The sequence below is a fragment of the Schistocerca americana genome, chromosome 8, assembly GCF_021461395.2.
Source record: "Schistocerca americana isolate TAMUIC-IGC-003095 chromosome 8, iqSchAmer2.1, whole genome shotgun sequence".
NCBI lineage: Eukaryota > Metazoa > Arthropoda > Insecta > Orthoptera > Acrididae > Schistocerca > Schistocerca americana.
In genome coordinates, this window is record NC_060126.1 from 61,569,203 (window position 1) to 61,592,276 (window position 23,074).

Sequence of the window (23,074 nt, forward strand, 5' to 3'; positions counted from 1 at the left end):
TTACAGAGTGGAGGGGCAACTGTTGTCGTAGGAAAGCTAGGCTCAAATGATTCAAATGGCTCTGAGCACTACGGAACTTAACATCTGAGGTCGTCAGTCCATTAGAACGTAGAACTAGTTAAACCGAACTAACCTATGGATAGCACACACATCCGAGGCAGGATTCGAACCTACGGCCGTAACACCAGCGCGGTTCCAGACTGAAGCGCCGAGAACCGCTCGGCCACATCAGCCGGCTGAAAGCTAGGCAGGAGCAGGAATGTGACTTTGTAGGCTTTCCCGGTGTAGTAAGTCATCAACTCTATTCAGTATTTCGGCAATCCAACTGTTAGCGATCTTCAGGAGAATGCTGCTTCTGCTGCTGAATCCCGCCGAGGCTGTAAATCGACATCCCACTGCAGTTGCTGCCTGCAAGACTGGGGCACGTGGCGCCTCACCTAGCAGAACACCGACGACAACGACGTATCGCACTCAGGGACGATTTTGGAACACGCGAACTGGCCGCACCGAAGAACATTTTGTTTTGATGCGAGATAGTATAGGGTTCCATGTCTTGCTAAGAGGAAGGCCTTTGACTCTCTAATCAAATTATCCGCCAACCTAATTTCAATTGGCACTTTGTAAACACTGTTCCAAAAACCGGAAGTGTTCGCAACTATCACAGTTCCGTCAAATTTCATCCCGGGTCCCTCGTTGAAGCAATGTTCTGCTAGCGCCGATTTTCCCGGCTGTTGAAGCCTCGTATGACGGCGGTGTCCCACGCACATGTACTGAACTATGTGAATCGATTGGCCGATGTAAGCCTTACCACATTGACACGGAATTTTATATATACCACGCTTCCTTAGCTCCAAACCACCTTTCACACAGTCGAGCAGTGCCCCAATCTTGAAAGGTGGAAGGAACACTTTCTTAAATGTTAAAAGTACTTCAAATTCTCGCAATGTTAAACGATATGCCCCAGCTTTAGGAATGAAGGGCACCTATCTATGTCCCTCTTCATGCACCTAAGGGGATGGTCCAACCTCCAAAGAATCCGTGAGTATCCATTTTCTTAAAAAAAAAAAAAAAAAAAAAAAAAAAAAAAAAAAAACAGCCATCAAATGTGCAATTTCTTGGATTAAAGCGTCCGCATCGGAAATGGCATATGCTCTGCGTACCAGGGTCCTAAGGACGCCACTACGTTAGTACAGTTGGTGCAGACACCGATTTGCGCGCCTCGGCTTTCGCTGAACACATGTCCCAGGGTACCATCATGGTTTTTTGTAAACCATGACGTTCAGGAATGGACGTGGTAAATATAATGCAGGGATGAAGACCGTTGCAGTGGTCCAAAAATCTGTTGAGAGCATCACGTCCATGTGGCCAGATGAAAAATGTAGCATCTACATACCTCCAGAAGAACGTTGGTTGCAAAGCCGAAGCCCTCAGTGCCATATCCTCAGTCGTCTGTGGGTGATAAAGGACTACCCGCACATAATCTGTCATGTGATAGTTGCCAACACTTCCGGCTTTTTGGAACAGTGTTTATAAAGATGCAACCTAAATTAGGTTGGCGGATACTTCGATCAATAGAGACAATGGTTTTCCTGTTAGAAGAACGTGGAACGCTGCACCATCCCACATCAAAACAGAACATTCTTCGCTGTGGCCAGTACGAGTGTTCGAAAATGGTCTCTGAGTGCGATATGTGGCTGCCGCCGGTGTTCTACTAACAAGGGAACCTCCCCATCGCACCCCCCCTCAGATTTAGTTATAAGTTGGCACAGTGGACAGGCCTTGAAAAACTGAACACAGATCAATCGAGAAAACAGGAAGAAGTTGTGTGGAACTATGGAAAAAATAAGCAAAATATACAAACTGAGTAGTCCATGTGCAAGATAGGCAACATCAAGGATAGTGTCAGTTCAGGAGCGCCGTGGTCCCGTGGTTAGCGTGAACAACTGCGGAACGATAGGACCTTGGTTCAAGTCTTCCCTCGCGTGAAAACTTTATTTATTTTCGCGAAGTTACGATCTGTCAGTTCGTTCATTGGCGTCTCTGTTCACTGTAATAAGTTTAGTGTTTTGCGACCGCACCGCAAAACCGTGCGATTAGTAGACGAAAGTACGAGCCTCTCCAATGGGAACCGAAAACATTTGATCGCAGGGTCATAGGTCAACCGATTCCTCCACAGGAAAACACGTCTGATATATTCTATACGACTCTGGTGACGGCATGTGCGTCACATGACAGGAATATGTTGTCGACCCACCTAACTTGTACACTTGGCGAATGGGTAAAAAGATTCTTCTACCTTGCCCGATTTAGGTTTTCTTGTGGATGTGATAATCACTCCCAAAAAGTGATGAAAACATAAGAGTTTGTCACATAAACTGCAACAAATGAATGCAACAGTTTCACAGTCGCACAGTTTTCTCTGTGCTCTGTCAAAACATATGTTTTTAACGTTTTCAATTTTTTCCGTGTGTAGACCGGCAAATCCTGCATCTGTCCAAGCAAATCTGAAAGTGTCCTGCAATTTTGGAGAGCGAAGTTGATTATGTGTGAGGGCCTGAACTTTGATAATTGACACACGTCAATTGCCTGAAAATAAAAAGTTAAAATTTTTACTCGAGAGAAGACCTTTCGTTCCGCAGTTGCTCACGCTAACCACGGGACCACGGCGCTCCTGAGGTCACATTATCCTTGATGTTACATATCTTGCACATCGACTACTCAATTTGTATATTTTGCTTATTTTTTCCATCGTTCCACAAAACTTCTTCCTGTTTTCTCGATTGAAAATGGTTCAAATGGCTCTGAGCACTATGGGACTTAACTTCTAAGGTCATCAGTCCCCTAGAACTTAGACCTACTTAAACCTAACTAACCTAAGGACATCACACACATCCTTGCCCGAGGCAGGATTCGAACCTGCGACCGTAGCGGTCACGCGGTTCCAGACTGTAGCGCCTTTAACCGCTTGGCCACACCGGCCGGCGTTTTCTCGATTGATCTGTGTTCAGTTTTTCAAGGCCTGTCCACTGTGACAACTTATAACTAAATCTGAGGGGGGTGCGATGGGGAGATTCCCTTGTAAGGACGGCGCCACCTGCCCGGATCTGGAAGGCAGCAGCTGTGGTGGGCAGCGCATGAGCCGTGTACGGTGCGGAGACCTACGAGGGCTATTCGGAAAGTAGTGAACGGTAAGTCGCGTAATGGAAACCACAGTGAAAATCAAAACTGTTTTATTTGCAACAGTTAGCTACACCTTGCAGCAACTTCTCTACCAGTCGCCGCTCAGACTTAAGACATCTGGCGTAGCGTTGTACGAACTTCTCAATTCCCTCGTTATAGAAGACAGCCGCCAGTGCTTTTCGACAATTTTCTACTCTGGGCTGCAGCTCGTTGTGTCAAAATATTGTCCTCATAACCAGCGATTCATTTAAGGAGAGATGAACCTCAGGGGTAGCCAGTTACGGCTGTATTGTGGGTGATCAAACACTTCCCATCGAAAACGCTGCATCTTCATCGCCCCTGCAGAGTGCGGCCGATAATTATCGTGTAGAACGAACCGCATGACAGTTATGTTATGTGGATCGTATAGCTTCAGGCGAAATCTTTCGCCAGGCCCTCATACTCGGTGGGAGACGCTAATTTCTAAGCCATCTTTACGTTCTCACTGTGAGCTCAGAACTGAAAAGACCGACATGACGCGATCGACGGGCGTACAGATTGCCCGACGCATCTGTGCAAAGCTTCATCAGATTTTTACTGTATTTTCCATTTCGCGATAGATCGTTCCTTACCTTCCGAATAACCCTCATATATAGGACGTCGATTTGCAGGCTTGGCGTCAGCTCACGGCAGCAGAAGCAGCATTCTCCTGAAGATGGCGAACAGCTGTATCCCCGAAATACTGAACAGAGTTGATTTTAGGATCCGGCAACAAACCAGAAGAGACTTTTAAGGAGCAGAAAGGATTAAAGAACAAGTTAACACAACAAACAGAGCATTTGATTTACTTGTATTTCTCCAATACCCAAAAAGGGAAGTAGGAGTAATCCGCTGAATTATAAGCCCATATAGCTAACGTCGATTTGCAGTAGGGTTTTGGAACAAATACTGTATTCAACATTATGAAGTACCTCGAAGAAAACGATTTATTGGCACAGAGCACGGTTTCAGAAAAATATCTTTCTTGTGAAACACAACTAGCTTATTATACTCATGAAGTAATAAGTGCTACCGACAGGGGACGTCAAATTGAATCCATATTTTTAGATTTCCAGAAGGCTTTCGACACCGTTCCTCACAAGCGTCTTCTAACCAATCGCGTGCCTACGGAGTATCGCCTCAGTTGTGCGACTGGATTCGCGATTTCCTGTCAGAAAGGTCACAGTTCGTAGTAATAGATGGAAAGTCATCGAGTAAAACAGAAGTAATACCCGGCGTTCCCCAAGGAAGTGTTATAGGCCCTCTATTGTTCCTGATCTATATTAACGACATGGGAGGCAATCTGGGTAGCCGTCTTAAATTGTTTGCAGATGATGCTGTTATTTACCGTTTTGTAAAGTCATCAGATGATCAAAACGACTTGTAAAATGATGTAGATAAGATATCTGTATGGTGCGAAAAGGGGTAATTGACCCTGAATAAAGAAAAGTGTGAAGTTATTCACATGAGTACTAAATGAAATCAGCTAAATTTAGATTACGCGACCAGTCGCACAAATCTGAAGGCTGTACATTCAACTAAATACTTAGGGATTACAATTAAAAATAACCTAATTGGAACGATCACATAGATAATATTGTGGGTAGAGCAAACCAGAGACTACGATTCATTGGCAGAACATTTGGAAGGTGCAACAGGTCTACTAAAGAGACTGCTTACACCACGCTTGTCCGCCCTATTCTGGAGTATTGCTGTGCGGTGTGGGATCCGCATGAGGTGGGACTGACGGATGACGTCGAAAAAGTACAAAGAAGGGCATCTCGTTTCGTATTATCGCGAAATAGAGGAGACAGTGAATTGGAGTGGCAATCATTAAAACAATGCCGTTTTTCGTTGCGACGGTATCTTCTCATGAAATTTCAATCACCAGTTTTCTCCTCCGATAGCAAAAACATTATATTGGCACCCACCTACATAGGGAGAAATGATCATCACGATAAAATATTAGAAGTCAGGGTCGCACAAACCATTTAAGTGCTCATTTTTCCCGCGTGGTGTTCGAGAGTGAGACGGTAGAGAGACAGCATGAAGGTGGTTCACTGAGCCCTCTGCCAGGCACTTTATTGTGAACAGCAGAGTAATCACGTAGATGTAGAAGCGAACAGAGTCCAGCTATCGATGTCAACGGGAAGAGGCTCGAAGCGTGAGTGGGCTGAGCAGCTGCCGCCGGCCATCCTGTGTTCTGTAGGCAGTAGGCAGCTGGCGGAGCTGTGATTCAGCCGAATCTACATCTACATACATACTCCGCAATCCACCATACGGTGCGTGGCGGAGGGTAACTCGTACCACAACTAGCATCTTCCCAATCCACTCCCAAACAGAACGGGAAAAGTGACTGCCTATATGCCTCTATACGAGCCCTAATCTCTCTTATCTTATCTTTGTGGTCTTTCCGCGAAATATAAGTTGGCGGAAAAAAATTGTACTGCAGTCAGCCTCAAATGCTGCTTCTCTAATTTCCTCAGTAGCGATTCACGAAAAGAACGCCTCCTTTCCTCTGGAGACTCCCAGCCGAGTTCCTGAAGTATTTCCGTAACACTCGCGTCATGATCAAACCTACCAGTAACAAATCTAGCAGCCCGCCTCTGAATTGCTTCTATGTCCCCCCTCAATCCGACCTGATGGGGATTCCAAACGCTCGAGCAGTGCTCAAGAATAGGTCGCACCAGCGTTCTATAACTGGTCTCCTTTACAGATGAACCACATCTTACCAAAATTCTGCCAATGAACCGAAGACGACTATCCGCCTTCCCCACAACTGCCATTACATGCTTGTCCCACTTCATATCGCTCTGCAATGTTACGCCCAAATATTTAATCGACATGACAGTGTCAAGCGCTACACTACTAATGGAGTATTCAAACATTACGGGATTCTTCTTCCTATTCATCTGCATTAATTTACATTTATCTATATTTGGAGTTAGCTGCCATTCTTTACACCAATCAGAAATCCTGTCCAAGTCATCTTGTATCCTCCTACAGTCACTCAACGACGACACCTTCCCGTACACCACAGCATCATCAGCAAACAGCCGCACATTGCTATCCACCCTATCCAAAAGATCACTTATGTAGATAGAAAACAACAGCGCGCCTTCCACACTTCCCTGGGGCACTCCAGATGATACCCTCACCTCCGATAAACACTCACCATCGAGGACAACGTACTGGGTTGTATTACTTAAGAAGTCTTCGAGCCACTCACATATTTGGGAACCAATCCCATATGCTCGTACCTTAGTCAGGAGTATGCAGTGCGGCACCGAGTCAAACGCTTTCCGGAAGTAAAGGAATATGGCATCCGTACCCTTCGTCCATGATTCGCAAGATATCATGTGAAAAAAGGGCGAGTTGCGTTTCGCAGGAGCGATGCTTTCTAAAGCCGTGCTGATGCATGGACAGCAACTTCTCTGTCTCAAGGAAATTCATTATATTCGAACTGAGAATATGTTCGAGAATCCTGCAACAAACCGATGTTAAGGATATTGGTCTGTAATTTTGAGGATCCGTCCTTCTACCCTTCTTATATACAGGCGTCACCTGCGCTTTTTTGTATGAGCCCGGCAGATCGTGCACGACTGCTATAGGCCTCAGACGGAAACTTGCCTTCTGTTACCAAACTTGATGCACCATGCGGGGGTGGTGGTGATACGTGGAAGCACATTATTATTATAGTTGTTATTATTATTATTAATCCTCGGCGAAGCGCATAACTCTGCATCGTGTGACTGAGGTTTCTGGCGTGCACGATTTATAGAGTCTGAGTAAAATAGTGGACTCTTTGGTTAAGTGCTGACTTCTTACCGGACAGCTGGCAGCATCATAGCTATTTGTGCAGAGTATTTTTGCACTTTTCTGTGAAGATTGATACACGTCAAATGACTGCGAAACCGGCTAACGTAGACAGGAAATATGTAATGGGGTGGGGGTGGCTGTACAATGGTATTTCTGGTGGACGAAGGTACGTACGTATTCTACACGAGTCACATTTCTACCTCACTACATGTAACGGAAACATTATCTCGACATGTCGCGGACACGGGTGACATGTCTGTTAGCTCAATAGCTTCATTGCGAAAGTTCATTCACTGAGGTATGGTCAGCTTCTTGACGCATTTCGGTCAACATAAGGCTGTCTAGTATGCCACTGCAAACACGGAAATAAAACTGAGACAAAAAGTAAAATGTTAAGAATGATATAAAAAAATCATGATTTGATCCAATTCTACAGCAATTAACCTGTATTGTTGCGAGGCTGGACTATTAATCATACAGTTGTGACGCATACGCGGAAGATCTTTATCAGCAGCCCTCTTATTCATCTGCGTCTTCATTATCCTTGTAACACGGTTGTTACATGTTTAGTAATATGCCTCACTTTACACTATAAACTTTTATTAAATGAAATTTGCTTGTAAGTAAGAACTTACTTGGTTGAACGAACTTTGAAGGTAGTAATCGTACTCATCGCTTCTTGTTGGCTATAACATGGAGCACCTGCCACAAAGATATTTGTCTTTTTTTTCCAGGTATTAGAAACAGTCGCTATGTCGCATTAATCATGCATATATACGCCTAGAACTTCGTTTGCTGTGCATATGTTGCCATTGAAAATACCATATTTGGTCCAGTCTAGGCTTTCACTTCCGACGATCAAGACGCGGAATAGCTCCGGAACTCCAGTCCAAACTCAAACATGGTGGAGCGTGAACACCTGAGTAACTGTTATGCACGATATCTCTCCCTGGAAACATCCTTACAATTCAAGATCCTGCTCCCTCTTCCCCCGCAAAAATGTGTGTAATGCCAACATATTGAAGTGAACTAAGCTGTATATGTATAATTAACGTAGTGCTGCAACTGTTCGAAATCTCTGGCAAACTATGCATACATATATCAACTCGTCAAAGTCAACTGTAGACGATGCCATACAACGACTGAGTGGTCAAAGGTTAAGGGCACGTTTCAGCTCACAGTAGCGCAGCTTTCTAATCCGCAATGCTATCACGGAAGGCGATCAACCATAATTACCTTCACGGGCCTCGCGAGGGTTTGCCATTGACGTCATTAAATTTATTGGCCGTGAGAAGGAGAAGTGAGCGAAAGTGGTGACGGAAAACGTGATTGAACGTGCAAGAGTAATGCAAGTGAGCAGGTCAGTTACGGCAGCAGGGGCACTTTGCTGAGTGGATACACACAGAGTCATGCTTGTATCGGATCTGGCAGAAATCGCTCTAGACGTTCCAGAGTTACGGTTTTGGCCACCCCTTTTCAGCTCCACCCTCGTCCATATGGGCGCTAATTGCGTTCTGCTGAAACACAACTCCTTTTGTTTTCGGGGTAGTTACTGATACGTGTACCAAATTCGGTAAAAATTGCTTCAGGCGTTGAAGAGTGATGCAGATATGTCACTGTGTTTTTACTCCACCCCCCAGGTGTCAAATGTTGTCAGTACTGTCTGCAATGAGACCAAACGACCCAGAAAAATATGGCTCTGATACTAATATCGGTCGTTATGGGCTACTACTACATGTCTGTTTTCACCCCACCTGTAGGGGTGGTAGGGCAATAATACCCTCACAATATTTGTATACAAATAACACAAAAATAGACCGAGCGAGGTGGCGCAGTGGTTAGCACACTGGACTCGCATTCGGGAGGACGACGGTTCAATCCCGCGTCCGACCATCCTGATTTAAGTTTTCCGTGATTTCCCTAAATCGCTTCAGGCAAATGCCGGGATGGTTCCTTAGAAAGGGCACGGCCGATTTCCTTCCCCATCCTTCCCTAATCCGAGCTTGTGCTCCGTCTCTAATGACCTCGTTACGACGGGACGTTAAACAGTAATCTTCTCCTCCTCCTCCTCGAAAAATAGAGATACAGACAGAGAACCTCGTTAAAATGGCTGCAGACGTTCGGATTACTCATCTGTCATCTCCTTTTCAGCCCCACTTCGTAATATATGCCAGATAGATAATTCATACCCCCGCAGCACTTCTTCCCAGATAGCGACATGTGTATCAAGTTTGTCTGAAATCGATCCCGTGGTTTAGGAGATGTGTAACGGACACCCATTCAATGTTTTTCATAAATGTTTAGGTGGTTTAAGCATCCTAATTAAAGCAACTAGTGGTTTATTCAGACTAAATGTGAATTCAGCACACATGGCATTGTGAGCACATGTTCAGTTGTAGTTTTGTGGAACGAAAGTGCCGGTGCTGTGCCACAGCATTTGATGCTCAGCTGAGAAATGTGTGGGAGTGCTCCACTAGTACGAATACTGGAGTGTGTGGTGCAACTACCTCGTCTCCCACGTTCTCGGGCTTAATCATGACGTTGCTGTCACCTTGGCGAGATCTTCAGATCACTTTGTCCTGTAACAAATGTAGTTGCATTGTTTAAAAACTGTGGGATGACATTACCTCGTGTAAGTGTCCGCAGTGCGTCTGTCTGTTACATGAGTAAGGGACAAATATTAATGTCCATATGAAGCTGTAAGTAGAGGCAGATTGAAACCATCAAACGTCGTCATCCTAGGAAAGAAACATAACATTGATGGAGTAGTGATCAGCGATTGTGAAGCGTATGTGTAAGGTAAGTAGATCATCGTAAGTTGCTGTTCAATCATGTCGAGTTAATTCGTATATAGGGTGGATATAGGAAAGCTTCATCTCTACAATGGAAAAACTTGCATTTTTTAATAGCTAAATAAAAGGACCCATCGACATGTCTAACCTCCCACAGGGAAATAGAAGAGACGAATAAACGAGAGAGGAAAATAGCAAAGAAATATATTGGCCTATAGAAATGAAAAAGAGAAAGCTGGGACTGTGCACGGAGACCTATTCGGTTACAATGTCGTCGCGTTACTATGTAAGGTACTAAAGTGCATGTAATGGTGTATAGAAATTAGTCTGATTTTGTAGTTTAGTTTTCTGGTATTCTGCTATCCCACTTTTCTTTAAACAGACCATCTGATGGTGAATTGGTAAGAGATAGGAAACCAGTAGTGATACATATCTGTGATCTGAAGCTGTAATATACAAAGGAAAAAAATTCTTTGCGAAGCGCAAGCGAAACGTGGTTCAGTGAAAGCCCAAACGACAGGGAGAAATAAGAAGCTAACGGTCCCGGAGCGCGTCAGGCTGCCACCGACAAAACCGCGGTGTGTTTATCAACAGCGTCGGTGTTTACTGGCAGTCACCTTGACTTGTTCTCCTTCGTCGGCCTCCGAGTCGTCCAGGAACAGCAGCTCGCCGTCCTCGCACGGCCCTTTGTTGCCCAGCTTGTAACACACGTTGTCCTCAGGGTACAGGATGCGGTACTGGTCGACGCACTTCTTCTCCTGCTCGGACAGCTGCAGGCCGTGGCAGAGGCAGCAGGCGGCTAATGCCGCCGCCGCCGCTAGCAGCAGCCGAGCGCCGGCAGCTCCTTCCTTACTCCTCGCCATCACGAACGCGACTGAAGTGCGGTGCCCGCTGCCCGCGCGGTTCTGTTTGACAGAAGAGCAGCGGCATTGCGGGGAGTGGGGGCACGGCTCGCGCATGCGCAGTCGCTCCCGTCTGCGGTAAAGCTCCCGCTACGCGAGACGTTCCCGCGACGGCAATTTGCGGGAAACCTCAGAACAAAAAATTATTTCCCGCAACAAATCACACCTTAATGCCCAGTTGTTGAGTCTTACGATAGCATTTCGGCTTGAGCCTGCAATTATTTCGGCGTAACCTGTCATTAGTGCTGATCCTACGAAATGTCTAACATGACTCAAGTCAATCGCTTAGCTTGTTCACTACCTCGACAAACTGCCCCATAATGTTCAGCTAATGGTGTCATAAAACAGAGAAAACAGAAAATTCATATAAAACATGTTCGCCCATTTTGAGCGTTGTCGTTGTTGCCTCTTCATGGCACGACAGTCTTTAAACACCATAGATACAAGGAAGTTCTTCAAAATCAGGCATGCGTGATTATATGTGATGCCGTTAAATTTGTCGGAGGAGGCAAACTGGGAAGCAAATAATCTCGTTAAATATTGCGCTCCCGAAGCAAATCGCTCAATAAAGAGTTCAGAAGGAGGGCGAAACGTAACTAGATAGAAGTACATCCGAAGGCGTCGTTACTGGAGGACAGGTAATACTGCCGAACAGGGCACCGATACGTAACTTCCTCGTTGCACGTGTTCGCCATTGTACGTATTCAGTATCGTACAAACGAGGAGAACACACGGCTAGTGCCATAACCGGATTTCTCAGAAACTTCGTTCGATGGAAGAGTGGTCGCAATAAGCGACCGTTGTGAGAAAACGACGGTCAAAGTTTTCGACGTAATGTAGATGCCTTTTAGTGCGCGACAGTTTCAATTGTAACGGTGGTGCAGCGGCTAGGGCCGCAGTGTCGCAACTTTGCGCCACATCTTCGAAACCCGATTATTCTTCATCTTCATTTTAATTATTTACTGTTTTTTATTTATGTTCGCTTGGCCGTAGATCGGTACTACACGATTGTTTCTTGTGAAGTCAAGGGATACAAGGGCATTACATCTGCTTTCACGTTCATTATATTATGTATGCGTTTACGGTATTTTGAGGGTTACAATCTTTTTAAATTCTCGTATTTCATTCTTTATCAGTTCCTACATTAATTCTTATATTTTATTTATATGTTAGTCCTTCAGGAAGATTTTGTATATTCTCTTGGATGATACCACCCGTAGAAACATTCAAAACACTGAAATTCCACACACCACGAGCGTCACGCAGGGTCATGTTTGCCACTGTGACATTTCTCCGAGCGAATCTCTCAGAAAAGAAACGTCGTTAACATTGCTGAAGATATCACGGGTAGGCAATAATTTCGCGGCAAACCACGCGTAACAGATCACTTTTTCGAAAACTGGCGCTTGCAATTGAAAAATGGGTGTGTGTGTTTGTCCTTAGGATAGTTTAAGTTAAGTAGTGTGTAAGCTTAGGGACCTTAGCAGTTAAGTCCCATAAGATTTCACACGCATTTGAACATTAAAGCTCAAGTTCAAGCAATTCATAATGAATCAAGGCACACTACAGGAATTTCAGCAAAAACAATTTCAAATTGTTTTCTCATCCATTTATTGTTTTCTTTTTAATTCATTCCCCAAACATTCGCAGGCGAATAAGAATATACAATGAAGGCTTTCACGACCGGCTGGTACTGTTGTTGATAATTCTTCTGGGTTATATGGCCGTGGTCCATGGAATTGTTCTATTCCTAACGTTTCGTCCAATACTACGTTGGACATCCTCAGAGGTATGCCTGGTTCTGCTGAGTCCTGCCGACTGACGGCAGGACTCAGCAGGACCAGGCATACCTCTGAGGATGTCCAACGTAGTATTGGACGAAACGTTAGGAATAGAAGTATTCCATGGACCACGGCCATATAACCCGGAAGAATGATCAACAACGAATAAGAACAACTTTGTTTGAACATCCATTAGAAAACATTTTAGTAGAACTTGTACTTATTTTGTAAAACAATAGTCCTCTTTGAACTGTTCATACATTCATATCCTTCCACATTTAGTGTTTCCCAAAGAGCAACAAGGAGACCAAACACCAACGAAGAAAAAGACCCACACGCCATAACACAATCTTGTCCGTGCTACAGTGCTGGCTCTACACGTGGTGGCAAGTAAAGTTCTCCAGCCATTCACCAAACCCTAAACCTTCCATCGGATTGCTGCAGCTGCAGTGTATAACATTATCCATCGGTCCCAGATCACCCGTTTACAGTAACCCACTGTCCAGTGGCACCGGTCTGTCTTAGCATTTCGGTGGCTTACGAGCTACTGGAGCCCGTTCTCCTCAACATCTCACTCACAGCCACTGTGCTATCAAGACTGCTGCAACTCACAAGTGTTTCCTTTTTCCCATTTCGTGCGAATTATTTATTTTTACAGTGACACTCTGCAATGCTCAGCTCCTGTCCGTTGGGAGATGAGGTCTGGCTGGTCTCAGTACTTGGTGTGGCTGCGGTTGTTTCTTAGCGTTTCCGCTTAACAGTCACATCACCACCGATAGACTTGAGCAGCTTTAGAAGGTTGAAATATTCCTGACTCGTTGGTCACTGACGTGATATGCAATGAATTTTTTTTTGGGGGGGGGGGGGGGGGAGGGTTAGGGAGCAAGACATCTAAGGTCATAAGCGCCCAGTACAGAACCATAGAATGCTGGGACCGCGAGGGTAAAAAATCGTTTCGAGGTCCAGTACGGAAAGGAACAAAAAATAAATCTAAAACTTCAAGACGTGACGGAAGAGTATCTAAAAGACCTCGACAAGACACCGGAGTCACGAAGTAGAAATCACATATTTTGTGTTAGCAGAAGAGCCAACATCGTGTTACGAGGGGAGGCTGAAATGCACGCGTTTTAGCTCACGCAGGCTGGCGTGAGGAGGGAAGAACTATACTGACGTGAGGTCTGGAACATGACAAGGAATGAGAATTCAGAAAGCGGGCATAATTAGTTTGATACTTAACTTTAATCCATTAATGATGAACGTCGCTCTTGACGGTACATGATTCACAATATTATCAGTTCAGAATACATTCTTGAAGAGTATGGCGCCTTGTTAGGTCGTAGCAAATGACGTAACTGAAGGCTATGCTATACTGTCGTCTCGGCAAATGAGAGCGTAAGTAGACAGTGAACCATCGCTGGCAAAGTCGGCTGTACAAACTGGGCGAGTGCTAGGGATTCTCTCTAGACTAGACCTGCCGTGTGGCGGCGCTGGGTCTGCAATCACTGATAGTGGCGGCACGCGGGTCCGACGTATACTAACAGACCGCGGTCGATTTAAAGGCTACCACCTAGCAACTGTGGTGTCTGGCGGTGACACCACAAAATATCGTCATATTACTGCTTTTTAAAAAACTTAAAACGCGAGCCGCAGCTCGCACGTCATCGGCTAAAATGTCCGGCAAAGCGGACGGCAGCCCTACCCTGAGACGTAAGTGGCTAAAATAGGGGCAGAGGATCAGGAAATGTCTCACTGTGAATGGCTGGCTACAGAAAGGACAGGTGGGTGTAGGGTCGCCATTCAACAAGTGGTGGTGACTAAAGCGGCGGTGCCGTATTCGCAACCGAGCTAACATTACTTCCTCACGGCGAGGCGGCCGGGAGGAAGTCGGCCAGGCTGTTGGGAGAGGTTTGACTTCTCAGAGTTTGTTCCCATGAAGGGAGCACCAATGGTCATGCCAAAGTGACGTGATATGCCGATAGAGAAAAGTGAGAATATCTTGCGAGGGAGCAGAGTGAGAGACGGGCCGACCGAGATGGACTGCGGTCTTGGCTGCAGCATCGGCAGCGTCATTCCCAGGCGCACCAACATGGCCAGGAAGCCACAGGAACATCACTTGGGCTCCCCCATCTGGGAACAAATGGAGGCAGTCGAACGATGGGGGTAGACTGGATCGGTATCATCCAGATTCTGAAGAGCACTGAGGGGGTCTGAGCAGAGCACACAGCGAGTGAGCTGGTGCCTCTGGAAGCAGTGAACAGCTCTGATAGAGGGCAAAAAGCTCTGCGGTAAAAATTGTGCACTGGTCGAGAAGCCGGTATTGAAACTTCTCATCGCCGATGACAAAAGCACGGCCAACACTGTGGGCTGACTTGGAACTATCGGTGTACAAAAATATTCTATCGGCTAGTTGTGAGCAAAGTTCGAGAAATTTGCAGCGATAGGTAAGCTCGGGAGTCGAATCCTTCGGGAACGAGCTGAGGTCAGAACGAACACAAACCTGTGTCTGAAGGCAAGTTGGTGATGGGCTCTCCCCCATTCGGAAAGTGGCAGGGAGTGTGAACTGCAGCTGCTGAAGCAGGTGACGAAAGCGGACGCCGGGAGGCCGCAGAGGAGAAACGTACATCTCGTACTGGCGCTCAAATACGTCACAAAAGAAAGGGTCAAAGGTTAGGTGGCCTGGAAGGAAGGCGACACGCATACCTACTGAATAGGGTGTCGCGCCGGTATGACAGTGCTAGTTCACCGGCTTCTGCTTAGAGACTCTCAGCAGAGGTAGTACGGATGACACCAGTGTGATACGCAATGAGTAGTCCACAGTTCGAACTCGCCTGACCCCTCCTGACTGCTCTTCTACTGGGAACACAGTATTCCGTCTATGCTAGCGGGTCCGTCTCTAGTGTCATCCGGTGACCATTTCCGCATTACAAAGCGGTGTCTTGATACCTTTAATAAGATATCATGTCAGAAGTCAAATATGAAAAAAAAAGAAGAGGAATGGTTCGAATGGCTCTGAGCACTATGGGACTTAACTTCGGGGGTCATCGGTCCCCTAGAACTTAGAACTACCTAAACCTAACTAACCTAAGGACAACACACACATCCATGCCCGAGGCGGTCGCACGGTTCCAGACTGTAGCGCCTAGAACCGCTCGGCCACTCTGACCGGCACAAATATCCAGATATAGGTCTACGGTAGTGGCCTTTGCGTATGTTTATGGCGAAGAGGACGACAATAGTGCTCGGTGACCTCCCATGTGCGCCGCATTTGGCCGCAGCAGACTCCGTGGTCTTCAAATTTAAATGTACGCTCAAGTAGCATCATTTTGAGGACGTTCCTTTCGACGGAACAGCGTTCCAGTCGAAATTCTGACCGTGTTGTGAGGGAGCCTTTATGATAGGTGTTGCGTGTGTATGCCAAGGGAAGGGATGTGAGTCGAAAACTGGTAATGAATTTTTTAACACTGATTTGTATTTTATTTTGTTGTAACCCCGTAACTTGTTGAATGTACTGTGTATATCATCATCTATTAGACAGCACGTGCTGAATATACGACAGCTCCCCACTTCTGCATGCGTTACGGTCTTGAGCTACACACATCTACCCAGACGTTGCTCCTGCTCCTCCAGACTTCAAATGGCTCTGAGCACTATGGGACTCAACTGCTGAGGTCATCAGTCCCCTAGAACTTAGAACTACTTAAACCTAACGAACCTAAGGACATCACACACATCCATGCCCGAGGCAGGATTCGAACCTGCGACCGTAGCGCTCTTGCGGTTCCAGACTACAGCGCCTTTAACCGCACTGCCAACCGGACAAAGGCTATGTTTCAGTGATTTGGTTGGAAAACGCTCCGACATCCTCCGTGCTGTTCGGATCTTTCACCATGTGATTTTCACATCTTTGGTGACCTCAAGAAAGACATGTGTGCACTTCGGCTTGTCTCGGACGAGGAAGTGCAAGAGTTGGTGTTGTTGTGGATCCGTTAGCGGCCGAGCGCATACTCAGAAACATGAGCTGATAGTCTCGTATCCCAGTAGGATAAATGTCCTGACGCAAGTGGTGTCTACTTTTGAATGTAGCCATTCCACGATCCCGTTGTGGCGGGCGTTAGGTTTTCATTTGACTACCCCTCATAGTTTGTTACTTCTGTACTACTAACTCTACTCGCAACAAATTTTGCACTCACTACAGGGTGGCCCATTGATAGTGTCCGAGCCAAATATCTCACGAAATAAGCATCAAACGAAAAAACTACAAAGAACGAAATTCGTCTAGCTTGAAGGGGGAAACCAGATGGCGCTATGGTTGGCCCGCTAGATGGCGCTGCCATAGATCAAACGGATATCAACTGCGTTTTTTAAAATAGGAACCCCCATTTTTTATTACATATTCGTGTAGGTCTTGTACGTAAAGAAATATGGATGTTTTAGTTGGACCACTTTTTTCGCTTTCTGATAGATGGCGCTGTAATAGTCACAAACGTATAACTGCGTGGTATCACGTAACAATCCGCCAGTGCGGACGGTATTTCCTTCGTGATACATTACCCGTGTTAAAATGGACCGTTTACCAATCGCAGAAAAGGTCGATATCGTGTTGGATGTATGGCTATTGTGATCAAAATGCCCAACGGGCGTGTGCTATGTATGCTGCTCGGTATCCTGGACGACATCATCCAAGTGTCCGGACCGTTCGGCGGATAGTTACTTTATTTAAGGAAACAGGGAGTGTTCAGCCACATGTGAAACGTCAACCACCACCAGCAACAAATGATGATGCCCAAGTAGGTGTTTTAGCAGACAAATTGCGCGAGAATCGGGAATCTCAAAAACGTCGGTGTTGAGAATGCTACATCAACATCGATTGCACCCGTATCATATTTCTATGCACCAGGAATTGCATGGCGACGACTTTGAACGTCGTGCACAGTTCTGCCACTGGGCACAAGAGAAATTACAGGACGATGAAAGATTTTTTTGCACGCGTTCTATTTAGCGACGAAGCGTCATTCACCAACAGCGGTAATGTAAACCGGCATAATATGCACTATTGGGCAACGGAAAATCAACGATGGCTGCGACAAGTGGAACATCAGCTACCTTGGCGGGTTAATGTATGATGCGGCATTATAGGAGGAAGGGTAATTAGCTCCCATTTTAGCGATCGCAGTCTAAATGGTGCAATGTATAGTGATTTCCTACGTAATATTCTACCGATGTTACTGGAAGATGTTTCACTGCATGACAGAATGGCGATGTACTTCCAACATGATGGATGTCCGGTACATAGCTCGCGTGCGGTTGAAGCGGTGGATTGGTCGTCGAAGCACCGGCCCGCACGTTCGCCGGATCTGACGTCCCCGGATTTTTTTCTTTGGGGAAAGTTGAAGGATATTTGCTATCGTGATCCACCGACAACGCCTGACAACATAAGTCAGCGCATTGTCAATGCATGTGCGAACATTACGGAAGGCGAACTACTCGAGGAATGTCGTTACATGTATTACCAAATGCAGTGACGTTGACGGACATCATTTTGAGCATTTATTGCATTAATGTGGTATTTACAGGTAATCACACTGTAACAGCATGCGTTCTCAGAAATGATAAGTTCACAAAGGTACATGTATCACATTGGAACAACCGAAATAAAATGTTCAAATGTACCTACGTTCTGTATTTTAATTTTAAAGAAACCTACCTGTTGCCAACTGTTCGTTTAAAATAGTGAGCCATATGTTTGTGACTATTCAGCGCCATCTATCACACAGCGAAAAAAGTGGTCCAAATAAACATTCATATTTCTTTACGTACTACACGGATATGTAATAAAAAATGGGAGTTCCTATTTTAAAAAACGCAGTTGATATCCGTTCGGCCTATGGCAGCGCCACCTAGCGGGCCAACCATAGCGCCATCTGGTTTCTCCCCTTCAAGCTAGACGAGTTTCGTTCTTTGTAGTTTTTTCGTTTGACGCTTATTTCGTGAGATATTTGTCGCCGTCACGATCAACTGACCTCCCTGCACACACATACCACTGAATTTACTTGCAAAATTATATCATTAGACGCACATAGGTCAGGATGTATGACGTCATAGACGTCCAGATGCGCATAAAAACTAGGGAAAATTACCTGTGCATACCCAGTGCTCGATAATGAGTACCTAGTTCAGAGCCCTCGTAAAACTTTTTTTTATTTTTAGTAGTCTGAGAGAATATTCCGAAACTAAAAAACTATCATAATTGGGGTTTGCAGCTTTAACCATAAAGGTTTTACGTGCGTAGCGTCAAACGTTTGACACCTTAACCCCTTTGTAAAGTAATCCGAAGCTCTAATTTGTTTTATACATGGAACTTCCGCTCTTCAAAGAATGGTTGGCGGTGGGTTACCAGTTTATTAGATGTCTTCAAGTTCCACAAATGTAAAAAGTCATAGCTAATGACCACTTACGTATGAAAAAGTCTAGACGAGGCCTTTATGCAGCAATGGATGTCAGGTTGCTGCTGTTGCTGCCGATGATGATGATGATGATGATGATGATGTTGATGGAAATTAGGTGACGGTTACTCAATGCGAAAGTGGTTCTACTTACCATAATTCTTCGCCATAGAACTAATCATCATCAGGATACAGTCGATTACGCGTAATTTTTGATCAACCTTCGCATAAACTGAGTACTTCGCCGTCTTCGCCTTCCTACCTTTACACACAGCCATCATAATGGAAGTCTCTTTGAGCCGGCCGCTGTGGCCTAGTGGTTCTAGGCGCTTCAGTCTGGAACCGCGCAACCGTTACGGTCGCAGGTTCGAATCCTGCCTCGGGCATGGATGTGTGTGATGTCCTTAGGTTAGTTAGGTTTAATTAGTTCTAAGTTCTAGGGAACTGATGACCTCAGAGCCATTTGATCCATAGACTGAAGTGCCAAAGAAACTGGTATAGGTATGCATATTCAAATACATAGATATGTGAGCAGGCAGAATGCGGCGCTACGGTAGGCAAAGCCTTTATAAGAGAAGTGTCTGACACAGTTCTTAGATCGGTTACTGCTGCTACAATGGCAGCCTATCAAGATTTAAATGAGTTGGAACGTGCTGTTACAGTCGGCGCGCGAGAGATGGGATACAGCATCTCCGAGGTAGCGACGAATTAGGAATTTTCCCGCACGACCATTTCATGAGTGTACCGTGAATATCAGGAATCCGGTAAAACATGAAATCTCCGACATCGCTCCGGCCGAAAAAGACCCTGAAAACGGGACCAAGACGACTGAAGAGAATCGTTCAACGTGACAGAAGTGTAATCCTTCCGCAAATTGCTGTAGATTTCATTGCTGGGCCATCAACAAGTGTCAGCGTGCGAACCATTCAGGAAAACATCATCAATATGGGCCTTCTGAGCCGAAAGCCCACTCGTGTACCCTTGATGACCTCGCCTGGGCTGGTCAACACCGTCATTGGACTGTTGATGACTGGAAACTTGTTGCCTGGTCGGGCGAGTCTCGTTTCAAATAGTATCGAGCGGATGGACGTGAATCCATGGACCCTGCATGTCAGGAGGGGACTGGTCAAGGTGGTGGAGGCTCTGTAATGGTGTGGGGCGTGTGCAGTTGGCGTGATATGGGACCTCTGATATGTCTAGATACGACTCTCACAGGTGACACGTACGTCTGATCAACTGCATCCATTGTGCATTCCGACGGACTTGGGCAATTCCAGCAGGACATAGCGAACCGCGAACCCCGCACCTCCAGAATTGCTGCAGAATGCCTCCAGAAACACTCTTCAGAATTTAAACACTTACGCTGGCCCCATTCTTGAACACCGTGGAGGATATCTGGGATGTCTTGCAACGCGCTGTTCGGAAGAGATCTCCACCCCCCTCGTACTCTTACGAATTTATGGGCAATCCTGGAGGATTCGTCGTGACAGTTTTCTCCAGCACTACTTCAGACGTTAATCGAGTCCATGCCACGTCGTGTTGCGGCACTTCTGCGTGCTCGCGGGTCCCTACACGATATTAGGCAGCTGTACCAGTTCCTTTGGTTCATCAGTGTATTACCGTCGCAAGTAAATGTGATGAGTAGTGAGGGCAGGCGGAATGCCGCATAGATCTCTCACAGAAATGAACGGGAGTGAACTGTGTTTCAACAAAGGAATTAAAGAGCCATTTTCCAAAACGGAAGGGAAGAGCCATAAGATGTGGTACTTGGTTAGAGCAAGTAGGAGCTATTTACATCTGAAAGGCCGTTCCTTACAACTCGCTCTTGCAAACGGTTGTTATAGCATGACTCAGACGAAAATTTGAATACAGCGAACAGACACATCAGACCGGACGGATAATTCATAATCAGGGGTGGTGGGGGGGGAGGGGGGGGGGCACGACGGAGGTTCGCACAGGGCTCGTCGAAGTTCGCTTGATGTTGCACATCTTGAGGTTGGACCGTTGACTTTTCTATTTTGCTTGCTTTTTCACAGTTCAGTACACATACTTCCTGTTTTCATGCTTGATCTGTGTTCAGTTTTTGACGGGCTATGCACTGAGCCACCTTTCCACTACACCTGAAAGGGTGCCATGGGAAGTATCCCTTGTGATAACTTTAATAAATAGGTATGCTCCAATGCAAGGAGTCCATTGCTCAGTCCGCAGCGTTGTTGGATCGTAAGCTGACGTACATGGGTCGCTGGTTCAAATGTCACTATGGTCTTTTATTCGTTCAATTTGGAATGCCTGCTTCTTTTACATATAAAACTCATCAAATACATGCTAATCAACACACATCTAGTCACCATCTTTTACGAAAAATACATGTTTTCTTGTTTCTAGTTACACGTTGCACACAATATTCCAGTTTTTATTGGAAATATAAATTCTTAACTATCTATATTTTATAAAAGATTGTTAATAGAGGTTATTTAGATTGAGAAAACATAAATTAATTTTTTGGAAAAAAATTAAAAATCAAATTCTCTTTATTTGGACTGTGTCCATTGCTTTATACCACAGATGACGTATTATACAGGCCAGAATGATAAACGTCGTAGATACATGGGAAACAATAATTCTCACGGCATCGAGCACACCATACAAATTGTGCGTCATTACAGTTATCACCGTACCACTGCAATATGAGCTGATCTGAAGCCAGGGTAAGGGGTTTGTCGCGAGAAATAACAAGACACTTAAGCTGCCAGACGTGCTGCAGTTGATGCGCGGAGCTTCGTCACAGGTCATTGCCCAACGCTTGCGAGATACAGAACAGCACGTCATAGAAGAAGAGAAAATGTGGCCCTTGGATGGTTTCGTGAATTCTATTGTTGATCGACTCGTAATCAACGCAGCAGATGAACCTTTCAGTCAGAAATGTGTTTCTCGGATTCTGATACGGAAGGAGTTCAGAGATACCAGGCGATTGACTGTAAGTAGTATCTTCAGAGGCTTCAGTATTTAACTATATTATGAAATCCCTGCGATACGCTTTTAAGTCACACATAACTGACGTAGAAATCAGGACTTTTCATCACTCATGTTTGTAATTACGATACTGTGTTACCTAACAGCGAGAGCATGTTATGCTTTCCGTCTGCTCCCCTAAGAAGCGTGCGGTATTGCTGGATTTCTGGCGAATACTACTACAAATTATGTGACATTCCAACCTGTACGGTTTCTCTGCTCGTCTGTTTTTATGTCGTAACTGCAACTGCACACATCATTGCAAGTTAGTTGGACTACCTGTCTAGGTTAAATGAGCCGGTAAAGCTGTTATCCCCTATCATTGCTCAGTGGGTGTCCGCGTAATACACAGCATAAAACGTTTCCCTGTTATCGTACTTGGCTGTTCTTAGCTTGGCTTTGGCTCCACGTGAAATCCAATGAGATTTCAACCAGTGTGGAAGAAGACATGGTGCAATGTTTACATCAGGTTTACTGTTATGACGAACACAGTGTAGTTACTAGGTCCTAGAACAGTGGTTCCAAACCTGGGGCAATTACCTCCTCAGGGGTAAAATAAAATTTTCTTGGGGGGTAAAATCTAAATGATTCGGTTATGTTTGTCACAAAACTGAAACATTTTCAAACACTCTGATTACGTGAGTTATCAATAATCACTTTTTCTCAATTAGTAACGTTAATGCAGTGGAGTTCACAGGTTCTTCGCATAGTCCACAAACACGTTGCCCTTTGTCCCACACATCACCGATGATACAAGTGAGACATATACGTAACAAATGCTAAATATTTCAAGAAAATCTCTTCTCCAAGTTGTAAATAGTAACTGCCATAGTCCAGAAAATGCATCATTACTCCCTCCGAGATAGATAAATGAATTAATAGACAGCACGACACAGCAGTACTTACGTAAGGCCCACTTTAGTGGTGTGCACTTTTTATTATTATTTAGACACAAAGCATTAAAGCCTGAACTCGTCCAACTTCGGTCACTTCAGAAATAAGGAGTGCAGCAATCAACTGAGTTATAAAGAGTAAGTATAGTGCACACATCTGAACGTATTAGATTTTAAGTGGTGCTGCAGCGTGCAAGTCAAGCACATGCCGGCAGGGAAGCAGGTTTCGTAGCA

At 45.3% G+C, this 23,074-nt stretch overlaps 2 protein-coding genes across 5 annotated transcripts in view; one reads left to right on the forward strand and one right to left on the reverse strand.

The window, feature by feature from the left end:
- LOC124544683 overlaps nt 1–10,698 on the reverse strand; it is a 37,279-nt gene extending 26,581 nt beyond the window's left edge. Inside the window, exon 1 of the mRNA XM_047123313.1 lies at nt 10,427–10,698. Coding sequence (XP_046979269.1) covers nt 10,427–10,672 — 246 coding nt within the window. The 5' untranslated portion in view covers nt 10,673–10,698. The remainder of the gene's footprint in view (nt 1–10,426) is intronic.
- The window catches only part of LOC124544681 (copper-transporting ATPase 1), a 528,466-nt gene that overhangs the window by 409,605 nt on the left and 95,787 nt on the right, over nt 1–23,074 (forward strand). The gene's annotated exons all lie outside the window — the stretch shown is intronic.